We start from the raw sequence: 27236 nt of genomic DNA, 5'->3' as shown, positions 1-27236 counted from the left end.
TGCTGAGGGGTCGCCCTCGACTTTGTCCGCTGTCAATGATTAATTAGCGGGGCCCTAGGCTCGGGAGCGGCCGTGGCGTAACGGTTGCCCGGAGACCTCGTGGTCGTCGCCCGGCACTATCGCGCCGCGGGAGTGGCCGTTCCTTGCCCCGGGCCGTCAGCCCCCCTGGGCTCGGTGCTTTCGCCTCAAGCCCGGTGGGCATCCGGTCCCGGGACTGCGGATACTGCTCCGGGCTCCTTAGCGGTCCCGGGGCTCCGCTCCGGCAGCAGCCGTGCCCTCGGGTAGGGTTCCGTCCGCTCGCAGCTGTGTGGCCGCCGGGTACCCGGAGCGGGGCAGCGCCCGGGGATTCTCACACCACCGGACCCCACCCTGACGTCTAGCACCCCCTCGGATATCGTAATCTCCTCGAATCCCGGGCACTCCCGGGACTTTCACGGACTCTGGTCACCCCTGGATCCCGAGAACCCTCCATCCTCCGGGCATCTCCCGCACCCCGCTGGGACACCCCGGGCGTAGGCAGCCCCTGGCTCCCTCCAGTGTTTTGCGCATCTTCGTCTCGTCCCGAACCTCCTGGTGCCCGCAGCCTGACGGTGCCCCTATCCCCGCCCCCCGCCCCGCTCTGCCGCCCCGGGGCAGGACTACAACTCCCGGCGGCCCCCGGGATCCCGCCCGCGCCACTTCCCGCCGGCTTCTTCCCGCCATGGCAGAGTTTGACCCGGCGGCGTTGCCCGAGCTGCTGCCGGTCTTCTACCGGCGATTGTTCCCGCACGGCGTCTACGGTCGCTGGCTCGGCTACGGTGGCGGTAAGTGGGGCGGGGACACCGATACCGGGCGGAGGGCACCCTCGGTGGCACCGATACCAGATCCAGGAGCACAGGGAGGGGCCCGGGTGCGGCCCGGGCGGGCGTCGGTGGATGTATGGACCGGGATCAGGGCACCGGGAGGAGCAGGCAATGAAGGGGGCTGGGGGATGCCAATGATGGAGGGTCAGGAGGGCAGGGAGAGGGCTTGGGGGACTCCCGTTGTGGTGGTGGGTGGTGGTGTGTCCAGGGCTTTGTCCCCCCCACCCTGACCCCATCTGCACCCCCGCAGTGGTGAAAAACTACTTCCAGCTGCGCGAATTCTCCTTCACGCTGCGCGACGATGTCTACCTGCGCTTCCAGTGCTTCAGCAGCCCCCAGGAGCTGGAGCGGGAGCTGCAGAAGGTCAACCCCTACAAGATCGACATCGGCGCCGTCTACTCCCACCGAGTGAGTCCTGCTCCCACCGCGGTACCCCGGCTGGGATTGGAGACCTCCCTGTGCACGCAACCTGCGGGGTCCTTTCCCGGGGCTGAGCTCATCCTGTCCTGCAGCCCAGCCAGCACAGCACCATACGCCTGGGCACCTTCCAGCCGCGGGAGAAGGAGCTGGTCTTTGACATCGACATGACTGACTATGACGACGTCCGCACGTGCTGCAGGTTCTGGGGGTGCTCATGGCACAAACTGGGGTAGGGGGGTGGGGGGTGAGTACTGGGGCACAGGACAGCAGCCTGACCCCCGGTGCTGTGCCACCAGCTCGGCCGAGATCTGCTCCAAGTGCTGGACCCTGATGACCATTGCTGTCTGCGTCCTCGACCGAGCGCTCGTGGGTGAGAGCCTGGGGGACCTGTGTAGTTTCTGTCCCTGTGCCCAGGGGACTCATCCTGGCCATGCTCTGCCCCACAGCAGTGCCTGCACCCTAGAAGGCAGGCTGAGGGGGAGCAGAGGATGCATTGGTACCTGGTGAGGTTTGTGCAGCTGGTTTGCCACACTGCCAGGCTGGGGTGGAGCTGGCAGCCTGCCCTGCCATGCCCCACAGCTCAGCTGTTCCCTCTGCAGAGGACCTGGGCGTGAGGCACCGCCTGTGGGTTTACTCTGGCCGGAGGGGTGTCCACTGCTGGGTGTGTGATGACACGGTGCGGAAATGGTCCCCAACGCTGCGAGCAGCTGCTGTGGAGTACCTGACCCTGGTTAAGGTGGGTGTGGGAGGGAGCCAGGTACCACCTGCTTGCCCCCCCCCCAAGCTGACCACTGCTGTCTCCCCAGGGTGGAGCAGAGACAGTGAAGAAGGTGAACCTCTCTGAGCCCATCCACCCTTTCATCAGGTCAGCAGAGACCCTGCACCTGCTCAGCCATCACTGGCTGCAGGGTGCTGAGCCTCTTCCTGCTCTGCTGCAGGAGGTCAGTCAATGTGGTGGAGCAGTACTTCGAGGCATATGCCCTGGAGGGGCAGGACATCCTGGGCAGCCCCGAGAGGTGGAACAAGGTGTTGGCCCTTGTCCCAGAGGATATCCTTCCCAGAGAGGCCCCATGGTGCTGGGGGGGTCTCTGTGGGGGGAACGGGGTCAACAGTGTCTGTAGTCAGCCTTGACTGCTGCCCACAGCACCGTGAGGTGCTGCAGGCTGAGTTCCCCAAGAAGCGAGACTCAGTGCAGCGCTGGGAGCTGCTGAAGGGCAGGATGGAGAGGACACGGGTGAGTGGCTGTAGAGCTGCTTTGGGCCGGGGGCTGCGTGCTGCCCCCTACCCTGTTGCCCCCTGAGCCTCCTGTGCCTGCAGCGTGCAGCAGGGGCTGGGAAGAGCACTCCGTGCTATGCAGACTGGGAGGTGATGCTGCAGTTCTGCTTCCCTCGCCTCGACATCAATGTCAGCAAAGGTGTTGGGCATCTGCTGAAGAGCCCCTTCAGTGTCCACCCCAAAACAGGTTGGTCTGGCAGCGTGGTGGACAGACACACCATGGGCATCCCTGGGGCTGGGCATCCCCAGTGATGACTCCACTCACTTGCAGGTCGCATTTCGGTGCCAATGGATCTGCAGAGGTTGGACCAGTTTGACCCCTTCGCTGTCCCCACCATCAGGTACGTGAGTGGGGCTGGTGGCACACGGGGTCCCAGCCCTGTCAGCAGGCCTCCACCTTATCCCCCCATCTCCCACAGCTCCCTGTGCCAGGAGCTGGATGCGGCCAGTGGTGACAGAGAGCAGGACAGTGGAGAGACGGAGCCCAAGCGCCATGTGCGGGGTGAGCAGGGCCAGAGCCAGAGCACAGATGGGGGGGGTCCCCACCACCTGTTCCTGCCCCTTCTCAGCGCCCCCCAAATCTTCCAGACTACAAGAGGACGAGCCTGGCACCCTATGTGAGGGTCTTTGAGCAGTTTGTGGAGGAGATGGAGCATGTCCGGAGGGGAGAGCTGCTCCGGAGGAGCGGTGAGAGCCGGGATGTGCTGCAGCTGGCTGGGAGGCCCCAAAGGCTCCTCCTGGCTCTGAGAAATGTCTCTTTTTCCTTAAAGCTCATTTCTCCTCTTTGCAGACCTGCAAGGAGACTTCTGAGTCCTCACTTCCATGGGGCCACAGGGACACCAAGGGACCGACTCAGCCATCGTCACCTCAGCCATCGTCACCTCTGCCATCGTCACCTCTGCCATTGTCACCTCTGCCATTGTCACCTCTGTTGGTGTTTGGGGTCCTGGGGCCCTGTCGCAGAATGCCAGCAGCCAGTGGCTGCAGCACCCACAGACCCCACGTGGGCCTCTCCTGCGTGTTTGTGCCTTTTTGTAACTTTTTCTACGCAAAGACCATTAAAATGTTTTCAGTCACCTGTGTGCCTGTGCCCTGGGACATGCCAAGGCAGGAGGGATCCCGGGGCAGAGGCGGGAGAGAGGCGCTGCGGGTCCTGCCCTGCCCTGTAACCCAAACCCCTGCCCTGTACCCTGCCCGCGGGGCCCCCGATCGCACCCGGGCAGGGGATCTTCGTCCCGCACCCTGGGCCAGGCTTCACGTTCATGGCGTCTCAGCCCCACACCCTTCCTAGTGCCGTTCCCAGCGGGATTCCTGCCCCACGCTTTGGGGGCCCGGCCCCGCCCCGGAACGGCGGCGCGCGGGCAGCGGGGCGGGGCGGGACGGGACGGGCGTGGGACGCTGCTCCCTGCCCCGGAAGTGCTTCTCCTGCCGGAACTTGCTCCATCCGCCGCTCGCTCCCTTTCCGCCGCCATCTTGGGCCCTGCTCCCCGCACAGTGAGTTCGGCTGCCGTCATCCGCCTCCATCCACCGCTAAGGGGACCCGGAAAAGCTGCGGGAGCCGCGACCAGGCTGGGAGGGAGGGCGGGAGGGCGGCGGAGGCCCGTTTGAGGCCACCGCTGGGTCCGTGGTCGGGCCGGTGGGGACGGCTCCGCGCACCGGAAAAAGACCTTTCGCTCCGGGAGTGGGGAGAGGTGGAGAGAGCTCCGGTAGAGTGCGGGGAGTCCGATACCGCCTAAGTGGTTGAGGCGTGTGCGCAGAGTCCTCGGTACCGGGAGGCGTTTGGTGTTTCTGGGCAGGAGACTCGCGAGTGGCTTTCTGAAGGGCGAGTTACCGGCGGCCGCGCTCGGTCCGTGCGACCTCCGGTGAGCCCGGGCCTGTTGGTTTCCCCCTCTCCCCAGAAATGCCCGGCGAAGCGACAGAAACCGTCCCGGCCACTGAGCAGGAGCTGCCGCAGCCGCAGGCTGAGACAGGTGAGACCGGGAGAGCTGGGGGGACCACACTGGGGCTCCGGGGCTGGCGGAGCGGGAACGGCCCCGGACCCCTGGTCATGGGTTCGCGCGGCTGTTTCCTACCCAAACATGGATCGGTTTTTGGTAGGGGAAACGTAACGAAGGACGTCACTTACGGCCCCTCATGTCCCCAAGTATTGGGGCGAGTGTTACGGCAGCTGCGCTCGCTGCTTCGTTTGCACGATCCCATTACGGCTTGGAGCGGGGGAACCGGGAGGAGGACGGCTGTGGCTGGGTCGGGTTACGGCTGCGAGGTGACAGGGACGAGTGGAGACGAGGATAAACGTTTAACGATGGCTGTGGAAGGCTTGGGAAGGTGCTGCACGGTTCTGTCACAGCGGAGCTGGGGAGGGTCGCCGGCCTCACGCTCTGCGGTTATCGGGACTCGGGGCCTCCCCAAAAACCCGCGGGTGGGTGCGGGCTGGCTCCCGTGGGGCAGGAGCTGGCCCCAGGCCTCCGTTGGGACCCCCTGCCTGGTGCCTTCCGAGGTGTCCTGGGTTGCCACGGTCCCGTTGGTGAACACTGCCCCAGGGACATGCTGCAGGAGTGATGTCGCTGAGTGCTGTCACCCACCCGGGGGGGTGCGATGGCGTGGGAGGGGTCTGGGTCAGGGGTGTTTTGGATTTGGGGTCCACGAAAGGAATGGGAGCTTCCTGGTGGCCAGGGGCGCAGGAAGGCCAGGGCTGAGTGACGGCCACCGCTGGGACAGCTGTGGCATCGCCTGGTGGGGAGCTGCTGGGCTCTTGGTCCCTTTCCAGGCGTGGTTGGGATTCCTGCGGTGGGGTCACTCCTCAGCCTGCCCCCCCCAATCCCAGGGTACTGTTTCCTCCATTTCCCAACTCCACTTTTTTTTCCCTCAGAGTTCTGCTGCTCTCGAGTCTCTACCAACTTCGAGGAGCACTTGAGGGTTGTTGGAGCTGCCCCTGGACTCCCCAAGATGTGGGGAGACACAGGGGGTGCTCTGGGAGCAGTACTGGTGGGTGCAGAGCAGCTCCTGGGGGAGAGTTAGGGTTTGGTGTGTTCTGAGTTCTGGCAGTGCTGGGGCTGGGGGTGTTGGCACAGAATTCACCATCACCCTGTGGGTGCAAGTTCTGGCAGGTTCCTTTGACGTTCCTCTGGCTCTTTGGAGGTTGGCTGGTCCATGGAAGACTGTAGGGTTGGGCAGAGTGAACCCTAATCCAGTGGTGCCAGGCTGCAGATGGTAGTGATGCTGGCAGCATCCCTCAGGAGCTTGATGTGCTTTGAGTCCTGCTTGGGCAGGGCCAGCAGGCAGAGGTGGTGGAGTGGAAGTGTTTTTGTATCCTGGGAATGTCTCTAAACGATGCTGGTGGAGGTGGAGCAGGAAGAGAGGAGCTGTCAGGAATTAAGGAGCTTTCCAGAGGAGGCTGTGGCTGTGCAGCTGGTTCCATGAGCTGGGGACCAGCTTGGCCCTTGCAGGGCTCATGGCTCTGTTTTGAGGTGCAGGAAGTGTCCTGGTGCCTGCTGGCACAAGGCACTGGTGGCTGTGTTCACTGAGCAGCTGCCCAGCTCTGGGCAGGATCCTGCTGCCTCTCCTCCCTGTTTTTGGGGGAAGTGGAGCTTCAGAAGCAGAGGAAGTGATGTCACCCACAGAAGAGGCTGCAGTGGGTGACACCGGGGCCCATGCTGTTTGTAGGGATGGAGCTGCTGAGGGCAGGGTGGTGCTGGGTGCCGGTTCCACCGGTCAGACCGGAGCTGCTCTCAGCCCCTGCCCCGAGAGCTTCCCTTGGATCTCCAGTTGGCACTGGGAGTGCCAGGGGCAGCCTCTGGAGTGCCAGGGGCAGCTAGGAGCCTCTGGCTCTGTGGAACTTTGCCTTCATCTCTGCTGTTCTCCCCCGGCAGCTCCGGCCGCCCCCGGCACCGCTCCTGCCGCAGCGCCAGGTACCCTCCTAACCCGTGTGCCACTTAACCAGTTTGCTGTTCTGGGTGGTTGCAGTTCATTAACCCTAACTGCTTGCAGAGGGGAGCACAGGTTGTGTCGGGTCCTGACACCTTAGGGTGGGTGATCTGTGCGTCCTTGTCCCCAGCAGGTATCTGGTTGTGTGGGAGGGAGGGAGCTGCTCTCTTCCGCAGCTCCCAGAGGAGTTTTGCATGCCCGTGGGGTAAGCTGGGCTTCCCCTGCCCATCTTCTGGGCACCCCTTGCTCCTGCCAGCGCAGGGTGCAATGTCACAGGTTCAGGAGTGGCACCTGGGTCTGGCCAGGTCTCCGCAAAGGTGGCAGCCCCTGGGCCAGGGAAGAGCCAAGGGCAGAGCTGGCCGCAGAGCCCGGTCCCTGCCCTGGCCTTGTTGAGTTCCTGCTGTGCCCAGCTTAGGTGCCACCTCCTGCCATGGCAGGGTTTGGGCAGCAGCTGCTCCAACCAGGGAGGTGGTGCCCAGCAGGACAGATGGATGGACAGATCTTCCTCTGCTGCTCCAGCAGCTAGGCAGGGGGGCTGGGGGAGGCCCTGCAGCCCTCCTGCCGGCCTCCTCTCATGGCCTCACTCTGTTTCTCTCCTTCAGCTGCTCTTCATGCTGCTCCTTCCCCATCTCTGGCTCCATCTCTGGGCCCTGTTCTCCCGGTGGAGCCACCCAGCCCTGCTGCCCCCCCAGTCCCTGTGTCCCTGGCCGTGGTCCCAGCTGCGGCCATCCCGGTGTTTTCAGTGCCCCCCCTGCTCCCTGCCCCAGCCTTGCAGCTCCCGGTTCCTGCTGTCCCTGCTCCAGCTCCACAGTCCCCAGCAGGCTTTGGAGCCCCAGGATCCCCAGGGCCAGCCCCAGTTAGCCCAGGGTCAGCTGCTGTGGCTGTTGCTGCTGCCGTGACCGTGTGCCCCCCGACCCCTCCGGTCAGCCCTGGCTCTCCTCCTGCCACTCTTGCCCCTCCCCTGAGAGCTGCCCCTGCTGCCACTCCCCTGAGCTCCACGGGAGCTGGAGCCCCAGCCCCTCTCCCTGCCCCTTCCCAGGGCCCTGGGGCAGCTCTGGCCCTTGTCCCTGCTCCTTCCAAGGGCCCAGCTGCTCCCCCCCCACTTCCTTCCCTTCCCCTTGTGGCATGTCCCCCACCAGTGCCTGCCACACTTCTGCCTGCTCCTGCTGTGCCCCCCGAGGCTGCAGCTTGTCCCCAGAGCCCTGGCTCTCCCCCACTGCCCACAGCAGCACCAGTGTCCCCTGGCAGCCCTGTCCCTACCTCTCCCCTGCTCCCCCTCACTCCTACTCAGCGCCCAGCCCTGGCTGGGGCCATCTCTCCTCCTCTCTTCTTGGCTGCCCCCATGGCCCTGGCCCCGTTGTCACCCCCTGTCCCTCTGCTGCCAGCTGGGATGTCTCCTGGCATTCCTGCTGCTGTCCCACCAGGCCCAGCCTCTGGGGCTTCAGTCCCTCCTCTGGTCCCAGTTGCTCCTTCTGTGGCCAAGACCAGCCCCATAGGCTCTGTCCCAGTGGCCCCAGCTGTCCCTCCCTCCGTGGCCAGGACACCTCCTGGGAGCCCAGGCCCTCAGGTGGCAGCAATCATTGCTCCTGCCCCATCCACATCCTCACCAGGAGCTGCCACATGTCCCCCAGGGCCACTGACAGCTGCAGCTCCTACCAGCTCCCAGCCTGCCACCCCAGTGCTGCCAGCCCCTGCCACCCTTTCTGCAGCCAAGTCACCTCCCATGAGCCCTGCCACAGGTCCCTTGGCCCCTGCCAGCTCCCTGCCTGTCACACCAGTGCAGCCAGCCCCTGCTACACCAGTGATGCCAGCTCCTACCACCCCTCCTGCAGTCAAAGCAGCTCCTGTAAGCCTGGTTGCTGCTCCCTCTGCCAGTTCCCTGCATGTCACACCAGTTATGCCAGCTCCTGCCACCCCTCCTGCAGCCAAATCACCTCCCATGAGCCCAGTTCCTGCTCCATCAGGCCCTGCCACTTCAGTTCATGTTGCTCCACCAGCTGCAGCTGCCCCTCCTATGGCCAGAGCAGCTCCCACAAGCCCTGGCACTACTCCCTTGGCCACTGCCACACCAGCTCCCTCCACCCCTCCTGCAGCCAAAGCAGCTCCTCTGAGCCCTGTTGCTGCTCCCTCAGCTTCTGCAGCTCCACCAGCTGCAGCTGCCCCTCCTGCTGCCAAAGCAGTTCCACCAGCTGCAGCTGTCCCTCCTGCAGCCAAAGCAGTTCCACCAGCTGCAGCTGCCCCTCCTGCAACTAAAGCAGCTCCATCAGCTGCAGCTGCCCCTCCTGCTGCCAAAGCAGTTCCACCAGCTGCAGCTGCCCCTCCTGCAGCCAAAGCAGCTCCACCAGCTGCAGCTGCCCCTCCTGCAACTAAAGCAGCTCCACCAGCTGCAGCTGCTCCTCCTGCAACTAAAGCAGCTTCCAAAGGCTCCGTCACTGCTTCCTTGAGCCCTGTTGCTGCTCCCTCGGCTGCTGCCACCCCAGCTCCACTGGCTCCAGCTGCCCCTGCTGTGACCAAAGCAGCTCCACCAGCTCCAGCTGCTACTCCAGCAGCTAAAGTGGCTCCCAAGAGCCCTGCCACTGCTACTCCAGCTGCTGCAGCTCCAGCTGCCCCAGCTCCAGCTGCCCCTCCTGCAGCCAAAGCAGCTCCCAAAGATTCTGTCACTGCTCCCTCAAGCCCTGTTTCTGCTCCCTCAGCTGCTGCCACCTCAGCTCCTGCAGCTCCACCGGCTCCAGCAGCCAAAAAGCCACCCAAGAGCAGCCGTGTGGCTCCCTCTGCAGCCACCCCTCCTGCAGCTAAAACCCCTTCCAAGAGCTCTGCTGCAGCCGCACCAGCCCCTGCGCTGGCTGCTGGCACCCCAGGGGTTCCTGGTGCTCCCCTGAAACCATCAGCTGATCATGCCACCACCCCTGCTCCCCCGAAGCCAGGATCCGGTGCTGCCGGCTCTGTCCCGATGGTGAGCCGCCCGCCGCCGGCCTCTTCACCGAGCGCTGCCCCTGCCAAGAAGCAGACCCCCGCCAACAAGGCTGCCAAGCCGGCCTCTCGCCCACCCCCCTCCAAATCCCCTTCGAAGGCGCCAGCCCCCAGCATCCTTGACGAGGACGACCTGCCGCCTCTGCTGCCCCCTGAGGCGCCGGGCAGCGCAGCACCGGGCAGCGCTCCGCCGGCACAGCGCCTCCTGGTGGACATCCCTGCCCGCGCGGCCGCGGTCCCCGCAGAGGCCCCGGCTCTGGCTGAGTCTGTGCTGAAGAACGAGAAGGGTATTTGGCACCTTGGTTTGCCGTGTGCATGGCGTGTCACTGCCTGCCCACTGGATACTAACCCTAGACGGAGCCCTTGGCATGGCAGTCTGTGGCAGTGCCACGGTGGAGCCTGGCCTGAGCCATGCCGGAGCTGCCGGTGAGCCAGGAGGGGCGGAGGGGAGGGCAGGCACCGGGCAGCTGCGGGCTCAGCATGCTCCATGCTGGCAGCTCAGTGTCACTAATGTGTGTCCTGGGGCACAGAGCATGGTGGGACTCAGTGGCACAGGCAGTGGCACACAGCTGGCTGCACGCTGAGGCTCTGGGCAGTGCTGCCATGTGCCAGCGGGGGGTGAGTGTGTCTGGCATCCACTGTGGCTTCCCTGTGCCCAGCAGCAGGCAGCTGTGGGCAGCACCACAACAAGCCCGGCCCTGTGCCATGAGGCCCTTTTACAGCATGGAATCAGGACTGGATCCAAGTACTGGCTGCACTTGAGGCTGTTGTTGTTCCCCTGCAGCCTGCCCTGGGGCTGGAGGCTGCCAGCTCTGCTGTGTTCACTCTGGTGTGGCTGTGCCATGGCTCACAAGCTAATGGTGGCACTGTGGTGCTGGTGCAGGAGCTGGCAGCACTCCCAGCTGCCTGGCACAGAGGCCAACCTGAGCAGCCTGTGATGCCCTTCCCTGATGAGGGTTTCTGGGGTCCTTCCAAGTCGTTCCCTACGGTGATGCTGCAGGAAGCACCAGCAGCGCCAGGACTCTGTGAATTGGGTCTTGGTGTGTCTGAACTGCTGCTGGAACAGGTTTGTGGTGTACCAAGGGAGGCCCTGGCAGTGCCAGGCTGCGGCTGACTCACCAACCAGGGAATGCCAACCTCAAGCCGGCTGCCATGCTGCCAGCTCAGTGCCTTGAAATGGGGACTCTGTGTTCCTGAGCCAGCTCCAAACTCCTGCTGTGCTCTGGCACCTGGCTGCCACCCTGTGAGAGCTCAGAGTCAGGGTCTTGTGCCACCACTGCTGGCAGTGTTCGGGGTTGCAGGGAGAGCTTCTTCCATCAGACTGAGAACCCTTGGCAGCAGAGCTGCACAAAACCAGCTCCTTGGATCCTTGCTGTGTGCCATGGGCCCCCCTGAGCTGGGCAGTGATGCCAGTTTGTGTCCCTAGGGTCCGGAACAGAATCTGACAGTGACGAATCCGTACCAGAGCTCGAGGAGCAGGACTCCACGCAGGCCACGACGCAGCAGGCGCAGGTAGGCTGGGGGCAGCTCCCGGCTCTGCCCCTGACCTGGCAGCAGCAGAGCAGGGTCCCTGCTGCTGCTTTCTGCCTCAGGATTCTTAGGGATTTTTCTCTCCCTGCAGCTCGCAGCAGCAGCTGAAATAGATGAGGAACCTGTGAGCAAAGCAAAACAGAGCCGGAGTGAAAAGAAAGCTCGGAAGGTGAGGGGGGGGGTGGCTGGATCAAGCCTGAGGGCAGCCAACAATCTGCCCTGGGTAGCTGAGCTCTGCCTTGGGGTCTGGCCTGGCATCTCCAAGAGCTGGGGACTGCAACTCCTCCTGTACTGGAGCAGCACTTCAGGAGCTGGGAGGGGTTTGTGCACCTTCCTGCCCTTCTCAGGCCCCCAGTCAGGTCACAGGCAAAGCCCTCTGGAGAGCCTGGGCTTGTGCTGTGGATCAGCCAGGCCTGGCCCAGAGAGTTCCCTCCCAGGCTTCCAGCTAAAAGCTTGGGAATGCAGCAGGAAAATGCAGGTTTTCTCTTGGAGCTGTGTCCCTGGAGGGCAGATGAGTGAGTGGATTCTCTCAGTTCACTCTTCCTGCCCTCAGTAACCTCTCTGGTGTGTCTCAGGCCATGTCTAAGCTGGGCCTTCGCCAGGTGACAGGAGTGACCAGAGTCACCATCCGGAAATCCAAGAACATTCTCTTTGTCATCACAAAGCCAGACGTGTACAAGAGCCCAGCCTCAGACACCTACATAGTCTTTGGGGAGGCAAAGGTGAGCTGACTCCCCTGCTAACCCCTACTCAAGCTGCCGTGTGCCCACCAGGGCCATGTGGGCAGGCCCAGGGTCTGTGCCAGCTTCCGTGGCAGAGACACAGGAGGTGCTGGCAGCGCTACAGCCATGGAGCTCCTGGAGCCTGGGCTGCCCTTGCTTACCTTTCCTTCCCTCGTGCAGATCGAAGACCTGTCCCAGCAGGCCCAGCTGGCAGCCGCCGAGAAGTTCAAAGTGCAAGGAGAGGCTGTTTCAAACATCCAGGAGAACACACAGACCCCCACTGTGCAGGAGGAGAGTGAGGAAGAGGAGGTAATGCCTTCCTCAGCCTGTCCCTGCAGCCCTGTACCAGTCAGCAGTTTGGGCTGAGACCTGTCAAAGGGAAAGTGCCAGGGCCTCTCCTGGGGGGCTCTGGTCCTGGCACTGCCATGGGACTGTCCGCAGGGCTGGGTACAGCTTCCACCTGTGTGACCTGAGCGGGAGGCACCCCAGTTCCTCTGCCAGCCAGAGAGCAAACTGCGTGGGGCTGACACACATCCTGGGCTGTGCTCTGCTGCAGGTCGATGAAACTGGAGTGGAAGTGAAAGACATCGAGCTTGTGATGTCCCAGGCCAACGTGTCCCGGGCCAAGGCTGTCCGCGCGCTGAAGAACAACAGCAACGACATCGTAAATGCCATCATGGTGAGCGCCAGCCTGGCACGTCCCTGGGAGGGGGGCAGGGTGTGGGCAGAGCCTGAGCCGCGGGACACGCGCAGGGCTGTGGTGCTGGGGGGTGGTGCTGGGGGGCAGACGGCAGTGCAGGGCTGGCTCCTGATGCTGCTCTCTCTCCCCGCAGGAGTTGACGATGTAGCTGCCAGAGGAAGAAAGCTTTTTGCGTGTTTCAGAGCGGAGTAAAATGCAACTAAATTTAAAATTTGTACTATTTCTATCCATTAGTAAAAGTTGTGGCTTATTGTTGGTGAAACACTTCTCTGATCCCTTGTTGGCTTTGCTCTTTTCCCCTCACTGGGTGCTGAGGGCCCCAGGGTGGAGCCTTCCTCCCCAAGAAGATCCCAACTTCGATATCCCTGTCTGGAGGAACAGCTGCCCCTTCCCTCCTTTCCTTCCTGTCCCTAAGGTCAGTGGCTTTGAGCTCCAGGGCCAGCACCCTGCTGGGACACTGGCCTCAGCCCAGGCTACAGGTACCAGACACCTCTCTACCCACCTCAGAGGGCAGAATCTGATGCCCACTCACCCCCAGTCCTGGCTGTCAGGAAATGCACAGAGGCTGGAGCTGTGGAAGCAGGCTCTGTGCTGCTGCTCAGCAGCATTTTGTCTTCCCTGCATTGTTGAAACTGAGTTTGGAACAGCTGGTCAGAGGCAGCCAGGTCACAGGCAGCCAGCAAGGGGTCCAAGTGGAAATAACAGGCAAATAGCAGCTGGCAGCCTTCATTCCCAGCAGCCAGCCCATGCCAGCCCTGGTGGGCAGAGCTTCCATGGGTTGGAGCTGGAGTGGGATCGAGCTGGGGGCTTGTGCAGCAGCATTTGACAGCTTTAATTAAGAACCTGAAGAGCTGCCAGCACAGGGAGCAGCGTTGGAATTCCCCAGCAGCTTCCAGGTCAAATTTGGAGGCCGCAGGCAGGAGCCAGACCTGGAGAGGCTCCACCTGCTTGGTGCAGAGCTCTCAGTGGTGCCACTCGCTTTTCCTGTGCTGTGAATTGGTGGCACTTCATCCCTGCCCCGGGATTTTGCCAGCCCATGGCTCAGCTGGTAGGTGGGGGCTTGTGTCCCCAGTGCTGCTCCTTGTGACAAGCTGAGATGCCTTGGCCGTGAGTCACTGCAGCTCCCAGGCTGAGCCGCCTCGGCTTCTGGCAAGGTCTGGCACCAGAGTCCCTCTCTGCAGCTGGGCGCACAGAACAGGCTGTGCAGCAGGCAAAGGCTGACCTGGCCCCAGGCTCTGTCCTGGCAGGGGGGCACAGCAGAGTACTGGCTTGCTCTGGACCAGCCTGAGAGGATAAAGCCCATCCCAGGGTGGTTGGAGGTGAGCTCAGGTGCTGGAGGGGGGGCTGTAGCTGCGACACAGAGCCAGGCTTGGTGATAGCGCCCGGGGCTGGGACCTCTGCAAGGACCACGGCAGCAGGAGCATCGGGGGCCACATTGGCCGTGAGACGCCACCGGTGCCCTTCCCGGTGGAGACCGGAGCCCACCCCAGACCGAGACGATGCGGCCAGGACCCTGTGGCTCACGGAGCAGGGACCAGCCCGTCTGCGAACAGGCCTAGTGCCGGGCGAGGGTCCACCGTTGCCTGTTACCGGGTTTGGGCGGAAGCAAAGCCGTTCCCTCGCCATCCCTGCCCCAGCGGCTGCCCCATCTCCACGGTAACCGCCGCCTCCTCCGCTGCCCTCCCTCCCGCCTGCGGCGGCCTCCAGAAGCTGCTAGAAGGGAGGAGGGGGCGGACACGCGCCGGGGGCGGGGCGGGGCCGGGCCATGCTCGAGCAGGGGGCGGGACCGGGGGCCACGCGCCGAGGTCTCGGGGGGAGGGGGTTCGGAGGCCGCGCATGCGTAGGAGGTGGTGGCGGGAGGCGGCGCGGCGGGGATTTTGCTGCGTCACCAGCGCTTGGGGCGCCGCCGCTGCCGCCGCTCGGAGCGCGCGGGGCATTGTGGGAGCGAGGCCGCGCCGCGTCCTGAGCCGCCGTTGCTGTCTGCCGCCACTGCCGCGCCGCCGGAGCTCCGGCCTTGCCTTTCCCCTCTCCCGCCCCGCTGACCGCATAGAACAGTGCTTAGAGCCGGGGCTTTCCCCACCCCGCTCCCACTCCACCAGCACCAGTCGGAGTCGCCGCCATTCGCCATGTGAGGCCCAAGGGGTGGGGAGCGGCGGCGCGAGGGGGATGGGGGGGCGGTGTGAGGCGCGGCCCAGGCCCTGCTGGGCCCGGCCGGGCCCGGCCAGGCCAAGCCAAGCTGCTGAAGGAGGAGGAAGATGACTCTGTCTCGTGGGTCTCGGGAACGCGAAACGGGCTGCGGGGTCTCACCGGCCCGCGTGATGACCTTGGCTGGTCCCCTCCGCCGCGGCCCGGTGCGTTTCCGCGGTAACTCGGGCACGTTTGAGCTTTCTCCGCCGTTGCCGCCCGTCCCGGTGGTGAGGGAGGTGCTTGCGGCGGGTCGGAGCGCCTTGGTCCGGCGGTTGAAATCGCGTCCGGTTTGTCTGTTTGTGCCCCGGTGTAAAGCGACCGGGGCGGGGAACTCCCGCCACCGTGTGCGGAATGAATGGGCCGAGGCGGAGCAGCCCTCCCGGGGCTTTCCGCGGCGGGTAGGGCCAGGATGGAGACCGGGGTGTGGGGTGTTCAGCGTTGCTGGGTGGTTCGATCGGTACTGCTGGAGCGGGAGTGGCGGAAACGGCAGAAGATTCCCGGTAAGTAAAACGTTCCGCCGCGCAGAACGTGCAGGTGAGTAGTTAACCTGTTCGTAATCTCCACATAGCCCCACGAATAGTGAGGAAAAGGCATTTGTGACCATGGAGCCCCTTTGGAGCATCCCCGGCGCTGCTGTCGCTGTCCTCGGGGTGCCGTTTCGGGGGTGTGGGGGAGCCGGCACCCCTCCGGTGCTGACCGTGCCCTCGGGATCTTAGTGGCTGGATTTGCACTCCCAAGCGTGGCTCCCGCGCACCCCGAGACGGAATCCTGCTCTCCCCGGCGCCTCAGCAGCCCCTGCGTCGTGTCGGGGAGCCCTAATTAGCTGCCTTTATTCTACGGGGGCTGCTTCAGTGACCCAAAAGCAGCAGCTGGGAGCAGCTCCTGTCGCCGCCGATGTTCTGTAGCGATGCAAATCAAAGAGGAGCCGAGTTTTGCCGTGTGATGCGTTTAAGAGCAGGGATCTGGCTGCTGAGGAGCTGCTGCCTCTGGCTTCGCGGCAGCTTTGCTCGGGTCGGGATCCCCACGTGTTTGGCCGCAGTGCCCCAGGATGGGAACACTTTGAGGGTTTTGCAGGCAGAAAGGTCACTGCCACAGGCTCAGGACAAAGGCTGCTGCTGCCAGTTGGGTTTTGCCCCTGGTGAGATGTTTGGAGTCCTGAAACCCTTGAGTTCAGGGGCTGCCTCGTCTGGACGTGACTAGAAGAGAGAAGAACGTGGGCAAGTGGAGAGCTTCTCCTTTAATATCCACCAGATGCATCTTTTTGAAGGTACCACAGGATTGCAGCCCACTTCTGAGTGTCTAGAGTGTGAGATTGGGAATTTCTAGTTAAAAATTGGCTCTCCAGGGCTCGCAAATGAAAGTAAAACTATTTCTGGAATAGAGATTTTTTTTTTTTCCTTGCTGTGGGGGTGAAGATCTTGGCCAGCAGATGAGTTCTCAGGCTGGAGGAGTTGGCAGGATACTGTCCAAGGGAGAAAAACAGGCTCCTGATGGCTGCCTGGGTGCAGTCTGCAAGAGTGGATGGGAAACAGGAGGACAGGTTTGGAACTTTTTGGAATGGCACCAGACTGCAAACAGCAACACCTGGGGCTTAGCTCCTGAGTGCAGCCTGTGGGAAGCTGCTTCTGTGCTGTTGGCTTCAGCTGGACACCAGGACACCCATGGCAGAACCACAGCTCCCAGGGTGAGCAGCTCGGAGCCCTGGGAGTGCTGGGGGCTCCTGGGTGAAGCTGAAGCCCTGCCAGTGGGAAAGTGCTGCTGGGAAGCTTCTAGAAGGTGTTTTACAATGCTCTGGTCAGGATTGTCGGCTGGAGGAGGTGGGCAGGGCTCAGCCACGTGGTGGCCCTGAGCATGGAGGTGACATGTCCTGGGTGCATGTGGGGCACAGGCAGCTTGCTCCTGGGTTGTGGGCTCTTGCTCCCTGGGGTGCAGCATCTTCAAAGGAACTCTGCCTCCCCTGAGGGTGTGGGGAGGATTCCTGATGGAAGCAGCTGCTGAGCTGGGCCTGCGGCTGAGCTCCCTGGGACTGATCTGGATCAAGGTGGGAGTGTGCAGCTCCTGTGTGCCAAGTGAGGATGCTCACGAGCCTGGCAGCACGGTGGGTGTGGGGCACCCATCTAGGAGCACAGGGTCCTGTTCCTGTCAGCTGTGGGGGTGCAGCTCTCCTCCAGAAACTGCTGTTGTGTTGTGTAGGCAACACAAACCCAGCGTGGCCTCAGCCTCCTCCCTGGTGTGGCTTTGCAGTTCCAGCGTATCCTGCCCTACTGGTTTGAAGGCTGAGCCCTGACTGAAGCATGTCCCAGGCCTCAGGAATGTTTCCAGCCTCCCTTTGGGAAGGATGAGAGATTGGCAGAGCAGATAAACAGAACAGGAGGCAGCTCCAGCCTGCCTTGAGCTACAGCAGCACCTTCTGGGTGGTGAGCTCTGAACACCCAGGGAGGCAGTGGGGGTTAGTGCTGTAGACATGGGTCCCGTTCTGGCTGATGGTTTCCAGGCTCTTTCACTCCCCTCTGGGGCAGGTGAGTCTTCTGCAACTCTAGGGCAGCTCAGGAGGGGTTTTGAAAGCGCTGCAAATGCTGCTGGTGCCTCAGTTCCCTGATCTTGGTGCAGATAACTGAGTTCACAGTCAGGCCAAAGCTGTGAGGTTGAGCAATGTGTGTGGCAGCTGCCTGGGAAGGTCAGAGACATCTCCATTGACATGGGAAGTGATTGTGAAGCGTTAAGGCCATTCAGCACCAGCCCCTGTGCTGTCCTGGGCAAGGGCACTGAGATTTCTGTCCTGATACAGAGTGCTTGAGCCATGTCCCAAGAGCTTGTCATAAGAATCAGCTTGTCCTCCAGCCTTTTGTTCCCTGTTGGAAGAGCAAACTTGGGTCCAGCAGGGAGTTTAACACACCCCAGTTAAGGAGTTGGCTGCTCTGCTCCCACATTTGATCTGAATGAGCAGGAGGGTTGGGTTTGCATCCAGTGGGACCCTGTCTTGCTCAGCCTTGCAGGTTCCATTCAGAGCTTACTGGGGTCTAGGCTCTCAGGAGTGAAATGCTTCCTGTGTCTTCTGCACTAGGAATGGTTCCAGTGCTGGAGCAGGTCATGGCCTGCTCCTGCTGTACCAGCTGTGCCCTGAGCTGCCTGTGCCCTGCAGTGGTTGTGTGGGCAGGGGAACAGGACAGGAAGGAGCTGGGGGTGTCTGCAAAGCTGTGTGAGGAGCACTGAACCTCACTCTGACCTTCAGGGGCATCTGTGAGGGTTTCAGGAGCATCCTGCAGGTCTCCAGGGTGTGAGCTCTGACATCCCAGCTTTGCCCCTCACCTGGGCAAGGGGAAGCCCTCAAGGTCTCTGCCCTGCCAGCACTGGATGACTGTTTGCTGTCTGCTGGAATGCGGATGCTGAGCTGTGGGCTTGGCCTGGAGGTTGCCAGGAGAGCAGTCAGGAGCAGTGGGGAGGCTGTGGCCCAGCCCTTGCTGAGGCCTCTTTCCCCCTGTGATGGGGAAGCTGCCCCTGAGTGCTGCCACCCAGGCCTCACCTCAGAGCTGCCTGGCACCCTGGGCAGGCTCCTGCCTGTGGTGGCTGTGGGAAGCCAGAAGGATGCCAAGAGGGCACAGGGGTGAAGGTCTCTGCACAAAGAAGGCTGTAAGGAGAGCTCCCAGCAGCCACTCTGCAGCTCAGAGCTGTGTTGGGGACTCCCTGGTCCCAAATCTGCAGCAGGTCAGCATTTAGCAGTGCAGACACCCAGAAGGGTTTGTGTCAGGCGTTGACTCTTGAGGTCCTCTCTGGGGCTGCTCTTCTCCAGGCCCCTCAGCAGCTTCCCAGCCTCCAGCAGTTCCCTGTCCCTCTTGAATTGGGGAGCCCAGAACTGGCTCCAGTCCTCCAGCTGTGGCCTCCCTGGGGTGGAGCAGAGAGGCAGCAGAACCTGTCTTGCCCTGCTGGCCACACTCTTCCGCTGCCCCCAGGACACCCTTGGGGTTCTTGGTTGCTTCTTGGCAACCACGGCAGGTTGCTTGTCCCCTGCCAGCTCTGTTGAGCTGCCTCCCAGCAGGTCACCCCTCTCTGTCCTGGTGCTGGGGGCTTCTTCCTGCCCTGGGGGAGCCTGAGGGGTGAGCTGAGCCCTGTGTCTGCAGGCAGCCTGCCTCTGCGAAGTGGTACGACCGGAGGGACTACGTCTTCGTGGAGTTCTGCGTGGAGGACAGCAAAGATGTCAATGTAAACTTTGAAAAGTCCAAACTCACCTTCAGGTAGGTGCCTGGGGGGTGGTGCTGGGGGATGGCCTCAGGGTGATGCTGACGCAAAACCTTCTGTTCCTGAAGCTTTTGTGTTCACAGAGATTCTGTTTTGTCCTGCAGCTGTCTGGGAGGAAGTGACAACTTCAAACATTTAAACGAAATTGACCTTTTTAATAATATTGATCCCAACGTGAGTATCCTCCTGGCTCTCCTCTCCTTCTGTTCAGTGCTGACAAATCCTTCATCTGCTTCCAGCCCTGGGGGCAAGCTGTTCCTCACATCACAGCTTAGAGTCAGGCCTACAAAACCATCTCTGGGTGGGGTTTTGGGGGATAAAGCTTAGGAGCTCCTGCAGTGCAGAAGGCAAATCATGTCCTGGGCTGCATCCAGAGTGTGGGCAGCAGGGCAGAAGGGATTCTGCCCCTTTGCTCTGCTCTGTTGAGCCCTTACCTCCAATCCTGCCTCCAGTTCTGGTGTCCGCAGCATGAGAAGGAGACAGAGCTGCTGGAGCGAGGCCAGAGGAGGCCACAAAGACCATCCAAGGGCTGGAGCAGCTCTGCTGTGAGGCCAGGCTGAGGGAGCTGAGGTTGTGCAGCCTGGAGAGGAGGAGAGTCCAGGGGGACCTCTGAGCTGCCTGCCAGTCCCTGAAGGGATCCTGCAGGAAGGCTGCAGAGAGACTTTTGCTGAGGGTGTCTGATACAGGCCAAGGGGGAATGGTTTGGAGCTGAGGCAGAGCAGGGTTAGACTGGAGCTGAGGAAGAAGTTCTTAAGCAGGAGGGTGGTGAGACTCTGGCACAGGCTACCCAGGGAGGTTGTGGCTGCCTCCTGCTTGGGGGTGTTCAAGGCCAGGTTGGATGTAGCCTTGAGCAGCTGAGTCTGGCTGAGAGGTGTCCCTGGGCATAGTGAGGAGGTTGGAGGAAATGAGCTCTGAGGTCCCTTCCATCCTGAGCCATTCCATGAAGCCTGCAGTTGGTGCAGGTCAACCCAGCAGCTGCTCTGCTCTCTTGCAGGAGTCCAAGCACAAAAGGACAGACAGATCCATCCTGTGCTGCCTACGGAAAGGGGAATCTGGGCAGGCGTGGCCCCGGCTAACGAAAGAGAGGGCGAAGGTAGGGCTGGGCCCTGTGGGGCTGGGGTGGCAGTGCCTGTTCCTGCCCTGCTTTGTCCTTTTGGGTCACATTTGGGTCATGTTTAAATTCTGCAGCAGTTACTGGGTCACTTCCCGTGCTGCTGAGTGGTTCTGATTAACTTTTCTCAGTCCTGGCTTGTCCTTACAAAACTTCTTGTGTTGTGCAGCTCAACTGGCTCAGTGTGGACTTCAACAACTGGAAGGATTGGGAGGATGACTCAGATGAGGACATGTCCAACTTCGATCGCTTCTCTGAGGTAGGGGAAGAGGCTGGAGGGTTGGGGTTGCTGCTGGGGCACACAGGAGCTGAGCTGGAGGAGGAGGAGCTGCCTGGAGGAGGCTGGATTTAGATAAGACATTAGGAGGAAATTCCTCCCAGTGAGGGTAGTGAGGCCCACAGAAGTTGTGTGGGCTCCAAGTGTGGAAGCTTTCAAAGCCAAGGTTGGGTGGAGCAATGAGAAACCTGAGCTGGTGGGAGGCGTCCCTGCTCATGGCTGGGGGGTTGGACTTGGATGACCTATAAGGTCCCTCCCAGCCCAAACCAGTCTCTGATTCTTTGATTTTAAGCTCTTCTCAGCTTCTTGCAGTGCTGCTGTAGAGCACAGGGTTGGCTTCCCCTCTAACGTGGCCATTGTCTCCCAACAGATGATGAACAACATGGGCGGAGATGACGACGTAGACTTGCCAGAAGTAGATGGCGCAGATGATGTAAGTGCTTGGCTGCAATAAACACAGGTCAGGCTGCTTTAGCTCCCTGTGCAGTCACTGCTGCCCCACGGAGTCAACCTCCTGCTCCTCCTTCAGTGCTGTGAAAAGTTTAGATAGCACCAAAGCCTTGTCTGGAGGAGCTGAAGTCATCTCCTGAGGTCACCTTCCCCTGCTCCTGTGGTGGGGCTGATTTTCACTGTGCCCACACAGCTTGGTGTCACCTTCAGTGCTGATTGTTGTGGGTGTGAGGCTCTGGGCAGTTAGGACAGATGCAGCTGGAACCTGGAGTTCTTCCTCTTGAGGGAGAGGGGAGCCTGGTGGCCATGGTCTGGGGACTCTGGGAAGGGTTGGCCGGGCCAGTGGTGGAAGAGCACCTTCCAGCACAGTCTGCTCCAGATGATGTTTCTTCTTCTTTCCAGGATTCACCAGACAGTGATGATGAAAGTAAGTCCTGGTTCTGGTTGTCCCCACATCCTGTGAGGCTCTCTGGGGGCTCACTGGCTGCTCCTGGCTGAGCCAGAGCCAGCAGATGTTCCTCCTGCTGCTCACTAAATCCTGGCTGCTGCCTGAAGCCGGTGCCTGCCCCCAGACATAATCCAGCCAAAGCCCTTTCCGCACCAGTGTGAAATACCAGTTTGACCTTCCCAGCTGCTGTGTCCTGGGCTTGGCTCTGGGAGCTCAGGGCAGCCCTGTCTGGTGCTGGCTCTGCTTGAGCAGCTCCAGTGGCTGCTGTGCTTGGATCTTCTCCAGAACCACGCTGAGGACAGGTCTCCAACTGCCCTGTGACCCTAGCTGAGGGTTGCATCGTTACTCATGTCCCTTTGGTATTTTGGCCTCAAGCTGCCCCAGGGGAGGTTTAGGTTGGATATTAGGAGAAAATTCTTTACTGACAAAGGGTGGTCAGGGTTTGGAACAGGCTGCCTGGGGAGGTGATGGAGTCACCAGGCCTGGAGATGTCCAAAGCCAGCGTAGGCATGGCCCTGGGGGACATGGTTTAATGGGCCTGTGGTGGTGCTGGGTGGGCACTTGGAGTCGATGATCTCAGAGGACTTTTCCAACCCAAAGCATTCTCTGATGAGGAGGGTTGGGGAGATCTTTAAACAAGACCAAACCCATTAATTCTTCTCTTTCTTTCCAGAAATGCCAGATCTGGAGTAAACAAAACTGTCGTCTTCAGGGTTTGGGGAAAGAGCTTCATCACAACATTTCATAATTGAGATAAGAATTTCCTGAGTTGATAGCCCTAAAGGGAGATCCTGCATCCTTTAACCCATTTTCAGTCCATTTTAAATGGCTTCACTGATGGTAGGTGTGTTCCCGTTGCACGGGGCGGTCTCGAGAGGCAATAACGTTCTGCATGAACCCTTGATCCAGACTTCCAACCCCGCGAGGCGCAGGGCCAGCGATCCCCAGCAGTCGCAATAAAGTTTACAGAGCCTCCTCCTCCTCCCTGCCTCGCAGCAGCTCTCATTACAAAAGGGAGAATCCTCAATTCACACCAAAATGGTAAAGCAGTTTCTTTTTTAAACGTTTTTATTTTGTTTTGGGTTTTTTTGTCCCCCTTTCTCTGGCCTGAGAGCTGTCCGTCTGTAGCGGGAACCAGCGTGGCCGAGCGCAGCTGCTGGTGTTGGCTCAGCGAGCGGAGCGGGCGCTGCCTCCTGCCCTTGTGGTCTTTTCAGGGCTGTTCCACTAAAGTTTGTATTGAAAAGGCAACAACATTCTCCTCGTGTTTTGGTGTTTGTGTGCCCCGGTGACTCCCCCACTTGAGGCTTTATTTTCATCTCCCCCTCCTGGGGCTGCGGGCGGGTGGAGGTTGTTGCTTGTTCTGATCCCTTCAGGCCAAATCATCTTTGCACTGTGGGTGTGGAAGCGAGGGGCAGACCATCGGCGGCTTGAACTGGGCTGAAAAACCTCAATTTCTGTTCAGAGCAGCAGGGGTTTTTTTAATGTCTGCATTCTTTCTAATAAACTGTTGAAGACTCCCATGGCTCTCCTCCTGCCTGGGCCCTGTCCCTTCATCTGCCCAGGGCTGGGGTGGGCCTTGGGGCTCCTGTGCCTTTACATTCTGGGGCTCCATTCCCTCACCCACTGTGGCCGAGACGGGGTGCAAGACCAGGGCGTTCAACCATGAGGGCAGAAGCACGAGGCCCCGGGCCTTAGCTCCCAGGGGCCAGGGTCTACCCTGGGACCTTCACGGACCAGAGCTGAGTTTTGGACTACGTCTCTTCACCCGCTGGGGCTGGCTTGCTGCTGCGCAGCGACCCCGTTCCCCCAACCCGGGCAATACTGCGGGCCGGGAAACGGCCGCGTTGGCCGCGCGGAGAGCATGAGGCCTACTCCCGCGGTCACGGCGCCAGCCCCAAGGACAAGCGCGCGGCACGTGCGGTGCTGCTTCCGGCGCCTCTCGGTCAGGGTCCGCCCATTCCCTCGAGCAGGTCCTATCGATTCGTACCTTTCCTTGATGGATAGGAGCACTACCCAATTGAGAGGAAGTAGAAAAGTAAGGCCAATGGGAGTGGGCATGCGGACGGTACGGCTCAGTGTAGCGACCAATGGGCTCGCTCGGTGGTGGGTAACGTAAACAGCGGTCCCGCCCCGCCGGGGTCCGTGTGGGGCGGGCGGGACGCGGGGCTCAGTCGGCGCCGCCATGTTGGGGCTCGCGGGTCGTTGCTCGGCCGCCGCTGCCGCCGCCGCCGCCCGGCCGCTGCTGCATCGTGGGGCCGGGCAGGGCCACGACTTCCTGCCGCTGCTCCTCAGCCGCGGGGCCGGCCCGGCCGCCGCCGTCGGGGCGCGTGAGTGTGGGGCGGGTGCGGGGTGACCTTGGGGCCTGCACGGGCCGGGGGCGCCGGAACCGGCTGTGGAGTGCTGTTACCGAGGTCCCATTACCGGGATGTGGCGGGATGGGTTGTGCCACGCTGTGCCATGCTGTTGAGGCCAAGGAATAGGTTACGCTAGCAGGGCGTGGCGGGAGCAGCGGGCTGTGGGCGCACCGAGGGGGAGCCTTCAGGTTTGGGGTGCACCAAGGAGGTGGTGCAGGGCGACCCGGTACCGAGAAGGGGGTGTAGGAGGAAGGGGGTGTGGGGCACCCTGGATGCAACGAGAAAGACGTTCAGGGCTCCTGGGCGCACCGGGGATGAGGTACAGGGGTGCTGGTGCGCCGATGAGGAGATTCAGGAGTCCCGCGTGCACCGAGGGTTTTGGGCAGATTGAGGGCTGCGGAGGGTTCTGGGTGCACCGAAAGGGCTGCTGGAGCCTTGGGCTTGTCTCCGGTGAGCCCCAGCTCCGCATCTCCAAGGCACTCAGGAGCCCGGAGCTGCCCTTAGCTCCTCTGACCTCGATCCGTCCTTTTCTCCTCCTACCCAGGCCGGGACTATGCAGCCCCGGCCGCCAAGGCCGGCTCGACCACCGGCCGAATCGTGGCCGTCATCGGCGCGGTCGTGGACGTTCAGTTCGATGAGGGATTGCCTCCCATCCTCAACGCCCTTGAGGTGCAGGGCAGGGAGACCCGGCTGGTGCTGGAGGTAGCTCAGCATCTGGGTGAGCATCTGCCACAGGAGGGCTGCAGAGGGTGGGAGGGAGGGAGGGGTCCTCCCGTGATGATGCATCTCCATGACTTTCGTTCTTCTGAGCTTGCTGAAGCCACGGATTTCAATCTGAGGAGGAGAAAATGGCTGCTGGAGGGCTCTGGCCTTCAGAATTGTAGCCTGAGCATGGCCTGGGATCGTTTTTTCTCTGTGGTGTTCTGCTCCCGGGTCTTGGTGCTCCTCTCGGTCCCCCTCCCTGTTCCCTTGGCAGGGCCTGAGGAAGCCACCAGCAGCTGTCCCCAGGGTCAGCTGGAGGTCACTGACCAAGTCCTTGTGCCTTGGCAGGGGAGAACACAGTACGCACCATTGCCATGGATGGCACGGAGGGGCTGGTGAGGGGGCAGAAGGTGCTGGACTCCGGCGCTCCCATCCGCATCCCTGTGGGCCCCGAGACCCTGGGCAGGATCATGAATGTCATCGGGGAGCCCATTGACGAGAGGGGCCCCATCACCACCAAGCAGTGAGTGAGCCTGGGCGCTGGGTTTGTGGGGTCTGGGATCCCAGTGAGTGAGTGGGGAAGTCCCCTCTGCACCCCTGCCCTGCGTGTCGAGCAGGAGCAGCACTCGGGGCCCAGTTCAGCCTCGCTCCTCCTGCTGCAGGTTCGCTGCCATCCACGCCGAGGCCCCGGAGTTCGTGGAGATGAGTGTGGAGCAGGAGATCCTGGTGACAGGCATCAAGGTGGTGGATCTGCTGGCTCCATATGCCAAGGGCGGCAAGATCGGTATGGAGCCCCCAGGGGAAGGGGTGTCTGGGGAGGGGGTGCCCTGCCACCCTGAGGCTCAGCCCTGCTGCCTGTGCTGCTTTCCTTCGCTGATGAGGGAAGGTTTTGACTTTCGTTCTTCTGAGCGCGCTGAAGCCACCTGAGTGCCCTGAGGAGGAAAGGGCCACAGGGGGAGGCTGCAGGCGGCCAGGGGGCTCGGGGCTGAGCAGGGCTCCTGTCCCCTGCCAGGCCTGTTTGGGGGTGCTGGCGTTGGCAAGACTGTGCTGATCATGGAGCTGATCAACAACGTGGCCAAGGCCCACGGTGGCTACTCCGTGTTCGCCGGCGTCGGGGAGCGGACACGGGAGGGCAACGACCTCTACCATGAAATGATCGAGTCTGGAGTCATCAACCTCAAGGATGCCACCTCCAAGGTGTGCTGGGGAAGCACCAGAGGGGGCTGGGGGTGCTGGCAGTGCTTCAGCAGCACTGTGCCACCGCCTGGGTCCTGCCCACAGGTCGCCCTGGTCTACGGGCAGATGAATGAGCCCCCGGGTGCCCGTGCCAGGGTGGCACTGACTGGGCTGACGGTGGCAGAGTACTTCAGGGACCAGGAGGGCCAGGACGTGCTGCTCTTCATCGACAACATCTTCCGTTTCACACAGGCTGGCTCTGAGGTTTGCCCTGGTGCTGAGCACAGTGCCGGTGGCAGGCCACCTCTGCTGTGTCCCCCCTGCCTTGGGCACCCCTGCTGAGTCCCCCTTGCCCTGGGCACCCCTAATGGGCTGTGTTTCCTCCCAGGTGTCAGCCCTGCTGGGGAGAATCCCCTCGGCTGTGGGCTACCAGCCCACGCTGGCCACTGACATGGGTACCATGCAGGAGAGGATCACCACCACACGCAAGGGCTCCATCACCTCAGTGCAGGTGAGGGCACCACCAGCTCCGCTGCCCAGGGCATGCCATGGTGCTAGCCTTGGGCCCACCATCCCCTCCCACTTTGTGCTCACTGTCCCCTTCTGCTGGGTGCCCACCATTCCTTCCCTCCTCCCAGGCTATCTATGTGCCAGCTGATGACTTGACTGACCCTGCTCCCGCCACCACCTTTGCCCACTTGGATGCCACCACGGTACTGTCCCGTGCCATTGCCGAGCTGGGCATCTACCCAGCTGTGGACCCCCTGGACTCCACCTCCCGTATCATGGACCCCAACATTGTAGGCCCTGAGCACTACGACGTGGCCCGAGGGGTGCAGAAGATCTTGCAGGTGAGGGGGAACTGGGGCAAGATCACCATGGGGGTGCTGGGCTGGGGACACAGGGCCCAGCAGTCCCCCTTCACCCCCTGCCTGTGCCCTCCAGGACTACAAGTCCCTGCAGGACATCATTGCCATCCTGGGCATGGATGAGCTGTCGGAGGAGGACAAGCTGACAGTGGCTCGGGCACGGAAGATCCAACGGTTCCTGTCCCAGCCCTTCCAGGTGGCTGAGGTCTTCACTGGCCACATGGGCAAGCTGGTGCCCCTCAAGGAGACCATCAAGGGCTTTAAGCAGATCCTGGCAGGTGAGGTGGCCCTGGAGGAGGGATGGGGTCTTGGGCGGGGCTCAGCACCCTGCTCTCCCCCTGACACGTTTTGTCCCCCCAGGTGAATACGACCACCTCCCCGAGCAGGCCTTCTACATGGTGGGGCCGATCGAGGAGGCAGTGGCCAAGGCCGAGAAGCTGGCAGAGGAGCATGCATGAGGAGGGCACTGCTGGCTGTCCCCTTGTCCCCTCCCTGCTGTTCCCCCACCCCCAGGCTCCCTCTGGGGCCACCTCCTAATATTTAACATTTCCAATAAAAACGTCGTTGGAAACACGGTGCTGTGGGAAGTGCTTGGGGCTGGGGCTGTCCTGTGAGCCCCCCACAGCCCTGGGGGACACAGAGGATGCATTGTCCTGTAGGGAGGGGTCACCCCCAGGCTCCTTTGGGGTCCTCTCTGCTGTGTAGTGGGAGTGGAGCTGAGCTGGGCTCTGGGACCCTCGGGCGTGGGTCGGAGGGAGGTGTGGAGGGGGTGTCCAGATGCTGCTGCTGCCGCCTCTGTTGTCGTTGTCGCCATCCCCGCGCTCCAGCTCCACCATTTCGCAGCACAAAGAACCATCCTGGGGCCGCCCCCGCCCCGGCAGCTGCGGCTTTGTCCGCAGGGTCCTGGGGTCCTGGGGGGGGGGCCACACCGGCGAGGGCAGCGGGGACGACCCCTCCCCCCCAATCTCCCACCCCCGTGGGGCTAGGCCCTGCACCGGGACCGGAGCGGAAAGGAGAGGTTGAGGAGCCTGGCGCGACCCAGG

General features: G+C 62.1%; 4 protein-coding genes and 2 non-coding genes across 7 annotated transcripts; all 6 read left to right on the top strand.

Moving 5' to 3' along the window:
• Positions 1-700: 700 nt before the first annotated feature.
• PRIM1 (DNA primase subunit 1) lies at positions 701-3347 on the top strand. Of its 2 annotated transcripts, none has more exons than XM_054397156.1 (13): positions 701-803; positions 1093-1250; positions 1355-1461; positions 1559-1632; positions 1862-1998; positions 2069-2127; positions 2201-2310; positions 2405-2496; positions 2580-2724; positions 2809-2878; positions 2957-3039; positions 3126-3224; positions 3328-3347. In XM_054397156.1, the coding sequence occupies exons 1-13, from the start codon at positions 701-703 to the stop codon at positions 3345-3347; spliced, it is 1257 nt and encodes a 418-aa protein (XP_054253131.1). The 2 variants fall into 2 exon arrangements, with proteins under 2 accessions (XP_054253131.1, XP_054253132.1); XM_054397157.1 differs by having other exon boundaries at positions 2405-2506; positions 2587-2724.
• Positions 3348-3997: 650 nt separating this feature from the next.
• NACA (nascent polypeptide associated complex subunit alpha) lies at positions 3998-12637 on the top strand. Its single transcript, XM_054397166.1, has 8 exons — positions 3998-4031; positions 4436-4507; positions 10858-10943; positions 11053-11130; positions 11537-11683; positions 11864-11992; positions 12240-12362; positions 12517-12637. Exons 2-8 carry the CDS (start codon positions 4438-4440, stop codon positions 12529-12531), a joined length of 648 nt encoding a protein of 215 aa, XP_054253141.1. The 5' UTR covers positions 3998-4031; positions 4436-4437; the 3' UTR covers positions 12532-12637.
• Positions 12638-14351: 1714 nt separating this feature from the next.
• On the top strand, positions 14352-22601 carry PTGES3 (prostaglandin E synthase 3). Its single transcript, XM_054397167.1, has 8 exons — positions 14352-14511; positions 18689-18802; positions 18911-18980; positions 19801-19899; positions 20087-20176; positions 20565-20627; positions 21047-21071; positions 21766-22601. Coding segments are annotated over exons 1-8 (483 nt in total). The 5' UTR covers positions 14352-14509; the 3' UTR covers positions 21786-22601.
• A 673-nt stretch (positions 22602-23274) lies between these two features.
• Positions 23275-26760, top strand: ATP5F1B (ATP synthase F1 subunit beta). Its single transcript, XM_054397155.1, has 10 exons — positions 23275-23419; positions 23991-24164; positions 24497-24671; positions 24811-24932; positions 25161-25345; positions 25430-25588; positions 25713-25835; positions 25963-26175; positions 26270-26471; positions 26554-26760. The coding sequence occupies exons 1-10, from the start codon at positions 23275-23277 to the stop codon at positions 26649-26651; spliced, it is 1596 nt and encodes a 531-aa protein (XP_054253130.1). The 3' UTR covers positions 26652-26760.
• Positions 24215-24289, top strand: LOC128979073 (small nucleolar RNA SNORD59). Its single transcript, XR_008489447.1, has one exon. It is a non-coding gene; the product is annotated as a small nucleolar RNA SNORD59 (small nucleolar RNA).
• Positions 25016-25089, top strand: LOC128979072 (small nucleolar RNA SNORD59). Its single transcript, XR_008489446.1, has one exon. It is a non-coding gene; the product is annotated as a small nucleolar RNA SNORD59 (small nucleolar RNA).
• Positions 26761-27236: the final 476 nt, after the last annotated feature.

The sequence above is a fragment of the Indicator indicator genome, chromosome 41 (genome assembly GCF_027791375.1).
Source record: "Indicator indicator isolate 239-I01 chromosome 41, UM_Iind_1.1, whole genome shotgun sequence".
NCBI classification, from domain to species: domain Eukaryota; kingdom Metazoa; phylum Chordata; class Aves; order Piciformes; family Indicatoridae; genus Indicator; species Indicator indicator.
The sequence above is the reverse complement of the archived record's forward strand: the minus strand, read 5'-3'. Positions and strand labels throughout refer to the sequence as shown.

Excerpts from the sequence above, each read along its gene's own strand:
- PTGES3 (XM_054397167.1), top strand. Across the intron at positions 18,981-19,800 it reads TTAATAATATTGATCCCAAC|GAGTCCAAGCACAAAAGGAC; the intron begins GTGAGTATCCTC and ends GCTCTCTTGCAG. Across the intron at positions 20,177-20,564 it reads ACTTCGATCGCTTCTCTGAG|ATGATGAACAACATGGGCGG; the intron begins GTAGGGGAAGAG and ends GTCTCCCAACAG.
- NACA (XM_054397166.1), top strand. The coding sequence starts at position 4,438 with ATGCCCGGCGAAGCGACAGAAACCGTCCCGGCCACTGAGCAGGAGCTG. Across the intron at positions 10,944-11,052 it reads CCACGACGCAGCAGGCGCAG|CTCGCAGCAGCAGCTGAAAT; the intron begins GTAGGCTGGGGG and ends CTCTCCCTGCAG. Across the intron at positions 11,993-12,239 it reads AGGAGAGTGAGGAAGAGGAG|GTCGATGAAACTGGAGTGGA; the intron begins GTAATGCCTTCC and ends GCTCTGCTGCAG.
- PRIM1 (XM_054397157.1), top strand. The coding sequence starts at position 701 with ATGGCAGAGTTTGACCCGGCGGCGTTGCCCGAGCTGCTGCCGGTCTTC. Across the intron at positions 1,999-2,068 it reads AGTACCTGACCCTGGTTAAG|GGTGGAGCAGAGACAGTGAA; the intron begins GTGGGTGTGGGA and ends CTGTCTCCCCAG. Across the intron at positions 3,040-3,125 it reads GCCCAAGCGCCATGTGCGGG|ACTACAAGAGGACGAGCCTG; the intron begins GTGAGCAGGGCC and ends CAAATCTTCCAG.
- ATP5F1B (XM_054397155.1), top strand. The coding sequence starts at position 23,275 with ATGTTGGGGCTCGCGGGTCGTTGCTCGGCCGCCGCTGCCGCCGCCGCC. Across the intron at positions 23,420-23,990 it reads GGCCGCCGCCGTCGGGGCGC|GCCGGGACTATGCAGCCCCG; the intron begins GTGAGTGTGGGG and ends CCTCCTACCCAG. Across the intron at positions 26,176-26,269 it reads GGGTGCAGAAGATCTTGCAG|GACTACAAGTCCCTGCAGGA; the intron begins GTGAGGGGGAAC and ends TGTGCCCTCCAG.